This window comes from Pantherophis guttatus, chromosome 5 (genome assembly GCF_059756535.1).
Source record: "Pantherophis guttatus breed Tessera chromosome 5, ASM5975653v1, whole genome shotgun sequence".
NCBI lineage: Eukaryota > Metazoa > Chordata > Lepidosauria > Squamata > Colubridae > Pantherophis > Pantherophis guttatus.
In genome coordinates this window covers 124,045,914-124,058,697 of record NC_142067.1, presented here as the reverse complement: position 1 = coordinate 124,058,697, position 12,784 = coordinate 124,045,914, and the positions used below count along the sequence as shown (strand labels likewise).

General features: G+C 46.5%; 1 protein-coding gene across 3 annotated transcripts; it reads right to left on the bottom strand.

Annotated features, from left to right (window-relative positions):
* Window positions 1-4,209: 4,209 nt before the first annotated feature.
* Window positions 4,210-12,551, bottom strand: PCDH20 (protocadherin 20). Of its 3 annotated transcripts, none has more exons than XM_034416699.3 (2): window positions 11,773-12,551; window positions 4,210-9,645 (listed from the first exon to the last, which is right to left on the bottom strand). In XM_034416699.3, exons 1-2 carry the CDS (start codon window positions 11,923-11,925, stop codon window positions 6,937-6,939), a joined length of 2,862 nt encoding a protein of 953 aa, XP_034272590.2. In that variant the 5' UTR covers window positions 11,926-12,551; the 3' UTR covers window positions 4,210-6,936. The 3 variants fall into 3 exon arrangements, with proteins under 3 accessions (XP_034272590.2, XP_034272607.2, XP_087751680.1); XM_034416716.3 differs by lacking the exon at window positions 11,773-12,551 and adding an exon at window positions 10,745-10,839; XM_087895554.1 differs by lacking the exon at window positions 11,773-12,551 and adding an exon at window positions 10,486-10,616.
* Between the last annotated feature and the right edge of the window lie 233 nt (window positions 12,552-12,784).

The following is a 12,784-nucleotide window of genomic DNA, read 5'->3' as shown; positions in this document are numbered from 1 at the left end:
TATCAAATCTTTTCCAATCAATGAATATCACAAGGTTTGCATCACAAAAGAGAGGCCTGGCCCACAAATAACAGAGTGGTCAATGCCTGGAATGCACTACCAGACTGTAGTTTCTTCCCCAAACCCCCAAAACTTTAACCTTAAACTGTCTGCTGTTGACCTCACCCCATTCCTAAGAGATCTGAAAGGGGCATGCAATAAGAGCACCAGCGTGCCTAGCGTCCCTGTCCTAATATTCCTTTTTACTCTTACTCTTTTCATGTGTTCAAATTATGTTTATACTTTTACCTGTTATATGCTTGACAAATAAACTTACGATTATGATTATGAAAATATATATATATAACCCAGATTGAGATACCAAATTGCTCATTGTTTGTGAATTGCAACCAGGAGTGAAATGCTCCCGGTTCGGACCGAATCGCCTGATCCGGTAGCGATGGCGGCTGGTGGTTCGGAGAACCGGTAGCAAAAATCCCTGCGCCCCCCCCACACACACACACCATGCCCAGCTGAGCCGCACAATCATCTGAGGCTTTTTTTTTTACTTTTAAAAGCATTGTTTCTACAACCTCTTCCGATGAAAAAATGCTTTTAAAAGTAAAAAAAAAAGCCTCTGATGATCGCGCGGCTCAGCTGGGATCGTCAGAGGCTTTTCAAAGCATTTTTTTCTGCAACCTCTTGGCCGAAGAGGTGGTAAAAAAAATGCTTTGAAAAGTCTCTGACGATCCCAGCTGAGTTGCCTGATCGGCAGAGGCTTTTCAAAGCATTAGAAAAAATGCTTTGAAAAGTTAAAAAAAAAAAAAGTTGGCCACGCCCATCCAGTCACATTACCCACCACCACCAAGCCACACCCACAGAACCGGTAGTAACAAATTTTACATTTCACCCCTGGTTGCAACTGAAAATAGGGATTTGCGGACAGAAGGAACCTGAAATATCACAGGCCAAAAGACAAGAAATAAAAGTTGCATGAACAGAGGGATTCAACCAAGGTCACGTGAGGTACTAATACCACTCTATAAAGCCTTAGTAAGACCTCACCTAGAGTACTGCATCCAGTTTTGATCACCACGCTACAAAAAAGATGTCGAGACTCTAGAACTATGATGTGATCTATGGCACATGTGCTGGAAGTGGCACACAGAGCCATCTCTCCGGGTATGCGAGCCATCGCCCGTTGCTCTTCCGGGTTCCGGCCCGCCAGCCAGCTGGTTTTCACATGCATGGGAGCACCGGAAACTGTAAGAGCAGCTGCCCAGTGTGCATGCATATCCCAGGAAAATGATCTTCCGGTTTCCGGCGTGTGCATGTGCATGTGCACCAGCCAGCTGGTCTTCGCGCGTGCATGCGTGCCAGAAACTGGAAGACCAAGTGGCCGGTGCCCATGTGGGTGACAGAAACTGGAAGATCATCTTCTCTGTGTGCACATGCGCACCGGGCAGCTGCTCTTGTGGTTTCTGGTGCATATATGCGCACCGGACAGCTGGGCTTTGCGCATGCATGCATGCCAGAAACCGGAAGACCAGAAACTGTAAGACCATCTGGAAGATCATCTCCCAGTGTTCGCCAGAACTGCTCTAGAAAGAGTACAGAGAAGAGCAACCAAGATGATTAGGGGACTGGAGACTAAAACATACGAAGAACGGTTGCACAAACTGGGCTAGTCTAGTGAAGAGAAGAGAAGAGACCAGGGGAGACATGAAAGCAGTCTTCCAATATTTGAGGGGATGTCACAGAGAGGGTCAAGCTATTTTCCAAAGCACCCAAAGGCCAGAGAAGGAACAATGGATGGAAACTGAACAAGGAGAGAGTCAACCTAGAAATAAGGAGAAATTTTCCGACAACGAGAACAAACAACCAATGAAACAGATGTTGCCTTCAGAAGTTGTAGGAGCTTCATCACTGGAAGGTTTCAAGAAGAGACTGGACTGCCATTTATCTGAAATGGTATAGGGTCTCCTACTTGGGTGGGGGTTGGACTTGATGACCTCCAAGTTCTACTCTACTCTACTCTACTCTACTCTACTCTACTCTACTCTACTCTACTCTACTCTACTCTACTCTACTCTACTCTACTCTACTCTACTCTATTCTATTCTTTCCATTTCCATTTCCATTTCCCTTATTTCCCTTATTTCCATTTCTATTCTACTCATCTCATGTTATTTCAGTCAGTCTACACATAGTCTTCAATTTATAATCTTTCTTTTCTTTCTTTCTTTCTTTCAATTTGTATACCGCCCTTCTCCTAGTGGACTCAGGGCGGTGCACAGCCAGAACTAAAACACATGCCAATACAAAATTTAAAATTATTAAAAGAATTACATAACTGGCCCAATTTAAAACAATTCGAATTAAAACCCAATGAAATTTAAAAAGCTAAAAAACTAAAAAAGACTAAAATCATTCATTTATGAACCCTTCAAGGTTATGACCACGCTGGAAAAAGTGACTTACAACCGTTCCTCGCAGATATGACAATTGCAGCATCCCCACAATTTCAATTTAATTGTACACATGTTGTGCATTGACAATAAAGGTTTGAATTGAATTGAATTGAACAAAATCCAGGCACTGGCCAACTGACATGCCTGAACACGGTGGCAGCATCCCAAGGTGACATGATTTACCATTTGAAACCTTCCCAGCTGGCTTCCCACAAGCAAAGTTAAGTGTGTGACTCACTTAAGTACAGTGGTGATTTGCTTAATGACTGCAAGCCAGGTCATAACATTGGGCACAATTCACTTCATGGCTGCATCCCTTAGCATTGGAAGTTCTCATCCAGATTAATGGTTCCAAGTTGAAGGCTACCTGTGCATGGTTAGAAATATCTTGTGGGTTAATACCCCGTTTCCCCCAAAATAAGACATCCCCTGATAATAAGCCCAATTGGGCTTTTGAGCGCATGGCAATAAGGCCAAGCACTTATTTCAGGGTTCAAAAAAATATAAGACAGGGTCTTATTTTTGGGAAAACACAGTAACTACCACTTGCGAATGACTATATTTTCCATTATTTAAAAAACAACAACTACTACTGTTGTCACTGATATGACTGACTTATTGCATTTATTTATTTATATTTCCTATTTCCTAACTGACCATCTCCCTCCCTCCCTCCCTCCCCCCCCCTCTCTCATTGTTGTGGCCTGTTAGCTGCCGACCCCTCCAGCAGCCGAATCAGATGAGGAGGAGGTATCGTGGGAGTCAGGGCCAGCATCAAGGCAACCTGAGAGCTCTGAGGGAGAAGAAGGAATGGAGCTGTCAGAGATAGAGACAGAGGTGGAGCCTGGGCCATCCATCAGCCCTCCGATGGAGAGTCAACAGCCCCCAGGTCTGGAGGTGGCTGATGAGGAAGAGGAGGAACAGCTGGGTCCGGTGCCTGACATGCGGATGTGCAGAAGGCAGAGGAGAGGAGAGCAGTGGAAATCTATGGGCCGGTCCTTGGGATGGAAGAGCCACCACTGCTAGCAAAGCCCCACCTCTGGGGATAAAAGGCAGGGGGCAGAGATGAATAGCTGTGACCGACAACTATTCATCTCTCTGCCGGACAGACTTGTTAGCCTGCTGTGTGTGTGTCTGTGTGTGTGTGAGAGTGTGTGTGGCGCTCCTAATAAAGGGAACATTTATTTAACTACAGAGGGTTTGTCGTGTTTGGAACACAGAACACTTATTCATATGATTATACATGGCCCACACAGGTTCTAAGAAGATCTTGCAGGACTCTAGTAAGTAAGGTGGCATATTGAGGGAGCTGGCAAATCTACTAAGAATTGTAAATCATTCTAACCTTTATTTACCTTTCTATACCTCTTGCATGCTCCAAGCAACAATATTTTCTTTATCCCAGTTAAAATGGATTAAAAACAGGGGTGAAATTCAGCAGGTTCTGACAGGTTCTGGAGAACCCGTAGCAGAAATTTTGAGTAGTTCAGAGAACCGGCAAATACCACCTCTGGCTGGCTCCAGAGTGGTGAGGGAATGGGGATTTTGCAGTATCCTTCCCCTGGAGTGGGGTGTGAATGGAGATTTTGCAGGATCCTTCCTCTGCCATGCCCACCAAGCCACCCCCACAGAACCGGTAATAAAAAAAATTGAATTTCACCACAGATTAAAGATGTAAATTAGATTCCTATTTGCAGTATTCCACATCTTTCAAAATATCCTGACCCAGAAAGAAATGAAACAGAGACATCATCAGGGCTCCAGAAAATGCTCACCAATTTTAGAAAATTATGAAAATAGAGAGGTTTTTTTTTAATTTTCAGACATATAAACACTTTTGGTACAGTACAGACGTTATTGTCAGAGCTCAAGGGGAAAAAAGTGTCCATTTTTATGCATAACAACACCCTTATGCCTTGTTTCATACCGATAAAATTGATGCAGGCTCACGACACAATAAAAGGTTTTTTTTCTTTTTCCTTCCTTCCCCCCAATTCTTTTTTTTTAAATCAATATTGAAGGTGTGCATTGCTGATAACCTCTTTGCTGCAGAGAGAGGAGGAAAGGTGAGTAAATGCCTGGGAAATATTGCATCAGTTTTAAGGTGTGTGTGTGTGTGATTTGGGGCATAATCCAGAATGCTAAATTAATGAAAAAGGATGGCAGCCAGAAATCAATAATTAGACGCTGATCTTTCACACAAATTCCAGAGAATTTTTTTTAAAAAGTTAATAAATAAGTCTCTGCAAAACAAAACAGAACAAAACAAAAACAAACCAAAAAACCTTCTTTCAAATTTTCTCGTATATATTTTTTGCATAACTTTTCCATGGATTTATATTAACCACCACTATTTTCATGGAATGGGCATCCATCAATGCAACTGGACTTTCACCCTTTCCTCGTGATACAGCATTTAGGCTGCAACCCGACACATTCTTCCATCTCATGGAATGTAGTGTAACCACCAGCAGATATATGGAGGAACAAATTGACTGCATTTTGGAATACCCAGGGGATAGAATCCCTACATACACTTATTATCCCCTTTTAAGGACCCCATAATCCCTTGCAGGGTAGAGTCTGGACAACTAAGCTGTGTTTACTGGCCGGATGCCCTTCTTGTCGCCAATGCAGAGTTTTTTTTTTTCCCAGCAGATATATTCTCATTGCGCCCAGAGAAAGAAATATCTGTCTCTACCTAGAATCGAACTCATAGCCTCTTGATCGTGAGGCGAGAGCTCCACCTCTAGGCCACTGCACCACAATCCCTACATACACTTATGCCTCTTTCGAAAGCAACCCCGAGGCACAGAGAACTTTTCAGAGGGGTTGTCCATCAACGACACAGCCGTGGTGGCGCAGTGCTTAGAATGCAGTATTTCAGGCTCAATTTGGGTGAACTGCCGATTGCCAGCAGTTCGATTCTCACCAGGCTCAGGGTTGACTCAGCCTTCCGTCCTCCTGAGGTGGGTAAAATGAGGATCCAGATTGCTGGGGGCAATAGATTGACTCTGTAAACCGCTTAGAGAGGGCTGTAAAGCACTGTAAAGCAGTATATAAATCTAAGTGCTATTCCTTCCTTCCTTCCTTCCTTTCCTTCTTTCCTTGCCGTGGTGGTGCAGTGGTTAGCATGCAGTACTGCAGGCCAACTCTGCCCACTGTCTGGAGTTCGATCCTGACTAGCTCAAGGCTGAGTCAGCCTTCCGAGGTGGGTAAAATGAGAACCCAGATTGTTGGGGGCAATATGCTGACTCTGTAAACCTCTTAGAGAGGGCTGCAAAGCACCGTGAAGCGGTATATAAGTCTCAGTGCTAATGCTGCTACATGCTAACAAAAGGACTTCAGCTAGGGTGGAGATCAGCTAACACAACCCCTTTCTCTGTCCCATGTGCCTATGGATAGAAGCATTTTTGTCAACTGTTTCCATGAAATATTGATCAAAACATTTTGGGATGATGGATCGGCCACCACAGTAATTTTACTAGTTGCCTGCAGTGACAAAAGAAGTGAGCATTTCACTTATTTATTTATTTATTAGTTCGATTTATATGCCGCCCTCTTCCGGAGACTCAGGGCGGCTTACAATGCATTAAGCAATAGCCTTCATAGTTTTGTATATACCTGCTTAGTAGGGCTTTTGCTCCCCCCCCTCAAGCGGTGTTCTTTTTTATACAAAATCAGTTTATTGCCCCCACAATCCGGCTCCTCATTTTACCTACCTCAGAAGGATGGAAGGCTGAGTCAACCTTGAGCCTGGTGAGATTCGAACTTGCAGTAATTGCAGGCAGCTGGCAGCTAAGTGCTACTTTAACAGCACTTAGTCCACTGCGCCACCAAGGCTCTTCTTCTCAACACAAGCTCATTTTCTGATGGTGGGCTTCCAAGAAATTCTATGGAAGTTTGACTGAACTAACAAAAACTCTTTCTCTGATTTACCCGTGCAGTTTTTTCCCCCCTTGACGATTTCACACGTGTACAATGGAATATGTATGCATTACGCTTCAAACTCATACTTTCTTTTCTCCCAGCAGAGGGTGGCCGAGGTGTGACAACAATACATCTTAAAATGTACCTTTTTTAAATTTTTCTCTTCGACGGTTTTCGATTTGTAAGAATGGGTAATAATGCCCCCTTGTGGTCAAAAAAAATAAATGAAGGAAGTCATTGTCTTACCTTTGATTTTATGCGTACTGACTTATCGAGAAATGCAGGTGACAGATCTATACAGTCAGTTCACTAGCTTTTCGTTTTTTTTTTTAAAAAACATCTGTACAATGAATTTCTCTTTTTCTTTTCTTTCATTTTTTTTTCTTAAAAACCTATAAACAGCTGTTTACAAGTAAGTTATAAACCAGCAGTCTTAAATCACACCCCACTGTTGAAAACCCAATCCAGAGTTTAGGGAAGGAAAATAGATCACTGTTATTGTTGTTGTTGTTGTTGTTGTTTTTTGGTGTGAGTCTATAGGGTCTGTGAAAAAGCATCAGATATTGGAAATTTCCACCGGTTTCTTCTCTAGCCGATGTAGGTCAATTCTCCCATTTAATGGGATTTGAACTTCCAAACCCTCGTCCCCTCTGTGGTATTTTTTCCCCTTCCTTAGGCAAATATAAATCCCCATACCTGTCACCAGGCTGATGGAACTCAAGCTTATTATGGAGAGGGTCACCAAAGTAGGCATGCAGGACACGGCCTCTGCTCTCCGGTGGGTGGGCTCTATGGAAATTTGGGGTTCTTTCTCCTCAATATTGATGTCGGACTCTCTCCTCAGAAGGCTTTCGATGTAGCTCTCGTTGCTCACGGTGTCATTGACGAAGAGGTTGACCATGACGGTGGAATGTAGAGGTTCTGGATAGCCGTGGTCGCTAACTTTCACCAGAAGGCGATACAGGCCGTAATCGTTTTGCATGAGCGACTCTTCCAAGGTGATGTTGCCTGTTTTGGGGTCGATCTTGAAGGACTCCGGCCGAGGACCTCTCCTCCCGATAATGCTGTAGGCAATAACGGCATTCATACCGGTGTCGTTATCTATGGCATAGACTTCAGTGATAGGAGAGCCGGGCAACGTGGAAGGAAGGACTAGAAGGTAAGACATGTTAGACTGGGGAAACAAAACCAAGGGGGGATTATCATTGATGTCTAGTAAGAGGATGGTGATCTTAGCCGTCGAGGACAAAGGCGGGTCACCCCCATCTACTGCTTCAACCCACAAGACATAGGAGCTCTGCTGTTCCCTGTCGAGAGAGACCTTGGCTCTCAACACACCTTTGCCAGTGTCAATCACAAAAATATCACTCCTGTTGACCACAGAAAGGGCTACCCATCCGTTTTGCCCAATGTCTGCATCGGTGACACTTATAACTCCAATTTCACCAAAGCCCGGGAAATTCTCCGGTACGAAGAAACTGAAATCCTTGTTGATAAATCTCGGGCTGTTGTCATTTTTATCCAACACAGAGAGGGTCACGGTGGCGATGGATTCTCGCGGGGGCAGGCCAGAATCCACAGCTCGGACGGTGTAGCGGTATTTCTCACGTTCCTCTCTATCCAGCTGGGTAGAAACAGTAAGGATCCCAGTAACTTTGTCTAAGGAAAAATAGGAAGGCGCCTCGGGCCCAAGGAAATAGGACACTTGGCCTCTTTCTCCGCTGTCGGCATCCGTGGCATGCAGTTTGGTCAAAAATGCGTGGGGGGCATTGTTTTCCTCTATCGATAATTCTACCAAGGCTTCAGAGAAAACGGGAGAGTTGTCATTATCATCCAGAACCTGCACTTTGATGATTTTATTCACATGAAACCCCTCGGTATTCCACGCAACCACCGAGACCTCGTACAACTGCTGAACCTCATAATCCAAGGCCTTGGTAGTCTCCAAAAGATACTCATTGCGATAGGGTTGATAAGGGGTCAATTGGAAAGGGCCATCCCCCTCCAAATAGCAGTCGACTTTATATTTTTCATCGGGGTCCTTGATGGTAAAAAAAGCAATGGGGGTGTGGATGGGTTCCAACTCTCTCAAATAAACCACCCCTTCTGCTTCGTTAGCAATAAAGCGAGGAATGACTTCAGGAGGTCTCATGGTGACTTTGATGATGGATACCAACACGGTTATCACTGCCGGGATACAACCGGGACCGTTGGCCAAGACACTCAGCCGATGCAGAAGAGGTGTGTCACCATTAATCCTCTTGAATAACTTAATCACTCCCGTACTTTCGTTAAGACGGAAGAGGGTGCGGGACAGGAAAGAAACTTTTTGGCTGTAGGAATAGCTTATCTCGGCATTGATTCCGTGATCGATATCCACAGCATGGACCGAAGCTATGTGCAACCCGATGCTAGAGTTTCCAAAGATGGTGACGCTGATTTGAGTCTCATTGAACTGGGGACAGTTGTCATTAATGTCACTGATGCCAATGGTGAGTGTGGCGCTACCCACCAGTGGTGGAATGCCACCATCCTCTGCAATTATAAGAGTGACATATTGGTCGGTGGCCTCCCTGTCCAGGGTACCCATGACAATAAGATAAGGTGTTCTCTCTCCACTTTCATTCTCCTCCACGTCCAACGTAAAAACCCCGTAATTTTCTTGGAGTTGGTATGTCTGCACCCCATTGGTTCCCATGTCCGGGTCCACCGCCGGATGCTCTATAGCTAACCGGGTATTGACGGGTGAATTTTCAGGCACGGAGAGGTGTATCTGCGGCACAGGGAACCAGGGTGCGTTATCATTGATGTCATGGATGGCGATCTTCACCTTGACCAGACGGAAATACTCCTGGGGTAACACCAGAACATCTAGCAAGAGCAAGCATGACTCGGAGGATGGAAGCGGAGAAGAAGAAGAAGACGAAACCACGGTGGAGCCAACATTATCCTCCAAACAGAGTGTTTCTCGGTCAATTTCCTGGGCTGAGGTGCACAGAATACCTGTCTGATTGTCCAGGTTGATGTATTGGCTTCCCAGTCCTTGGGAGGCAAAGCTGAAGGAAAGAGGACTCTTCCCCCATTGCTCGGTCTCCTGCTTCCTCACCTTTCCTTCTCCCTCTGCCAGCTGTAAATCCTGAGCTAGATTCCCGATGAGGAACCCAGCGGGGAGTCCTTCATTGATGCTGTAGAAGAGTTCACTGGCCCGACTGTAGCTTGCAAAGCAGTTAAACGGTTCCAAGAAAAGCAGGAAAATGAACACGTTCTGGGGAAAGAGAAAACACATGGTGTTAGTAGAAAGAACTACTCGGTCACCCTTAAGAGATGTCCATCCCCCCCACCACCCACCCCAAGAGAACCATGTCTGGCGTCAATCAAGCCAACCATCTTCTCAACTCTCCACTCCATCCTCTCAAAGCATCTTTCTGCAAATTCAGATTCAACCTGCCACCGATCCTTCGTTTCCAGATCGCCAACCGACCACGGCAGGAAGAAGGACTCTTAGGCAATAACAAACATTTATTTCCGTTATCTGCTCGGGGTGCCTTCAGCCTTACTCACAAAGTGATGGATGCCATCAGGTTTACTATCCATTTTTTACTCCCTCACCCCTTGATTAAGAGGAAATCATTGGACAGAGGAGAGAAAGGATAATAGATTCCTACAAAACGTGTCTATTCATGATCCCGTTTTACCAACGTTGCCATGTTGCCCGAGATGGAGCGTTCAGAGGAATAATCCTGGGGACTCAGGAAGGGGAGAATGCAGATGTCTTTAACTTCCAGTGTCAACCCTCCCCCTTTTCTTAAAACACATCAACCTGTTGGTCAAAGGATAAGCAGATTATCCCAGACACAGAGACCACGGGAATGACCGCCCTCTTAGATCCGCTAACACGTATTGTCACTATTTGCATGAAAGGCATCATTAAAACGACGACGACGACAACAACAACAACAACAACTTGAAAACAAACCCTGCAAGCAAAAATATATATGCAATCCTACAACAACCCCTTTCCCCTTTGAAGTGCATTTTTTTTCTTCTTCTTCTCTTAAGCAAACTACCTCCTTGCAAAACCAAGCAAAGCGAAAGCAAAATCTACCATCCATGTATAACTTTGCTAACCGGGAGCCCTCTTTGGAGTTTGCAGGCAGACCTTGGCAACTTCGAAAAGGCACCTGGCAAACTCCTTTGCGGCAACTCTTTGCTTGGAAGGCAAAGGCTGCGAGGGCTTCTTTCCAGATCAGTTGGCAGAGGTTCAGGCTGCAGGTAAACTGGGACTTTTTTTCAAGGCTGCCCCTCCGCCTCCATTTCTCCCACCCCACCCCCCACCCCCCATCACACCGGCATGGGATGGCCACCTTGAGCAAGGATATTATGTAGAAGAGTATCATGCGCAATTGTAATCCTGAGACTCCAATAGCAGGTTAATAGCAGCAGGAGACTCCTGTTGCTTTTCTTTCTTTCTTTCTTTCTTTCTTTCTTTCTTTCTTTCTTTCTTTCTTTCTTTCTTTCTTTCTTTCTTTTCTTTCTTTTCTTTCTTTCTTTCTTTTTTTTTCTTTCTTTCTTCCTTCCTTTTTTTCTTTCTTTCTTTCTTTTCTTTCTTTCTTTTTTCTTTCTTTCTTTCTTCCTTCCTTTTTTCTTTCTTTTCTTCCTTCCTTTCCTTCCTTCTTTCTTCTTTCTTTCTTTCTTTCCTTTCCTTTCTTTTTTCTCTTTCTTTTTTCTTTCTTCTTTCTCTATTTTTCTTCCTCCCTCTTTTCCTCCCTCCCTCCCTCTCCTTTCTCTCTCTTTTCCTTCCTTTCTTCCTTCCTTTCTTCCTTCCTTCCTTCCTTCCTTCTCCCTCCCTCCCTCCCTTCCTTCCTTCTTTCCTTCTTTCTTTCTTTCTCTCTTTTTTCTTTTTTCTTTCTCTTTCTTCTTTCTCTCTTTTTCTTCCTCCCTCTTTTCCTCCCTCCCTCCTCTCTCTCTCTTTTACTTCCTTCCTTCCTTCCTTCTCCTTCCTTCCTCTCTACCCCTCTCTCTTTTCTTTTTTTCCCTTCCTTCCTCTCTCTCTCTTCTTTCTCTCTCTTCCTTCCTTCATGGCTCTCTCTCCTCTCTCTCTCTCTCTCTCTCTCTCTCTCTCTCTTTCCTTCCTTCCCTCCGTTCCCCCTCTATTTTCCCACCCTCCACCCCCCCCAATTTTTAGGAGAGCTTCAGGACGCTCCTATTTCCCCCTCCGTCAAGTTGCGCCCCATCTCGGCTCGGCGACAGCCTTCAAAACCGCCGCGCGACCCCCGCAGCCTCCTTGAACCCGCTTTCTCCTCCTCCTCCTCTTCCTCCTTCTCTCTCTCTCTCTCTCTCTCTCTTCCTCCCCCATCCCCCCCTCCGAGCCCCCCGATTCCTCCCGGCGTACCGGCAGCGTCCTCTGACCGGGGGCTCTCCTCCTCCTGCTCCCAGGGCTGGATCGCTGCCCCATAGCCAGCCGCCGGCTCCGCTTGCCCTGCCGCCAGCTGGACTCGAGGGCTGGGGGCCAGCTGCGCCGCGTCTCATTCCCTCGGCGGCGCATCCCCAAATGCGGTCCTGGCTGGCGGGTTCTTCCCCCCCACTTCGCGGTGGGGGGGGGGGGAGGGAGGGAGGGAGGGGGAGGGGAGGGGTTTTTTAAAAAAAAGAGAGAAGGGGGGGAGAAAGAGAGACCCCCTCCCCAAAAAAAAAAAGACAGGATGGGGGAAAAAAAGGAAGGGATGGAGGGATGGAGGGATGGAGGGAGGAGGGGGCTTCCTCCGCGGAGGGGGGGTGGAGAGGGAGATAAAGAATTGAGCCTCCTCCGCCTCTAATTATGCAAATGTCTCTTGGGGGGAGGGGGGTTCTCCAGCCAATTAGCCAAGGGCGGGCGCGGGGGGGGGGAGGTGTCCCCCGGCGGGGGTCTCCCGGCTCCCTCTGGCTCCCTCTGCCCGGGCTCCGCTTCTGCCAACGCGGCGCTCGGATTGCGGCTGCTGGCGTCGGAGCCGCCGACCCTGGACTCGTCGAAGGAGCGCCTCGCCTCGCCCCCCCCCCTTTCTTCTTCTTCTTCTTCTTCTGGTTTCTTCTTTGGCTTCCCAGCCCCCGACGGAGATCGGGCCGGCCCGACGAGGAGGACCGAATGGAGAGCCCCCCCCCGCCTCCCCACCACCCCCGCCGGTTCCAGGAGAGGCTGAATGCCCCCTTCTGCGAGGCGGGGAAGGAGGAAGGAAGGAAGGAAGGAAGGAAGGAAGGAAGGAAGGAAGGAAGGAAGGAAGGAAGGAAGGAAGGAAGGAAAGGAAAGGAAAGGGGGAGGGAAGGAGGAAGGAAGGAGGGAGGGAGGGAAGGAGGAAGGAAGGAAAGGAAAGGAAAGGAAGGAAAGAGGAAAGGAAAGGAAAGAGGGAGGGAGGGAGGGAAGGAGGAAGGAA

Excerpts from the sequence above, each read along its gene's own strand:
- PCDH20 (XM_034416699.3), bottom strand. The coding sequence starts at position 11,925 with ATGCGCCGCCGAGGGAATGAGACGCGGCGCAGCTGGCCCCCAGCCCTC. Across the intron at positions 9,646-11,772 it reads CCGGTCAGAGGACGCTGCCG|AACGTGTTCATTTTCCTGCT; the intron begins GTACGCCGGGAG and ends CTCTTTCCCCAG.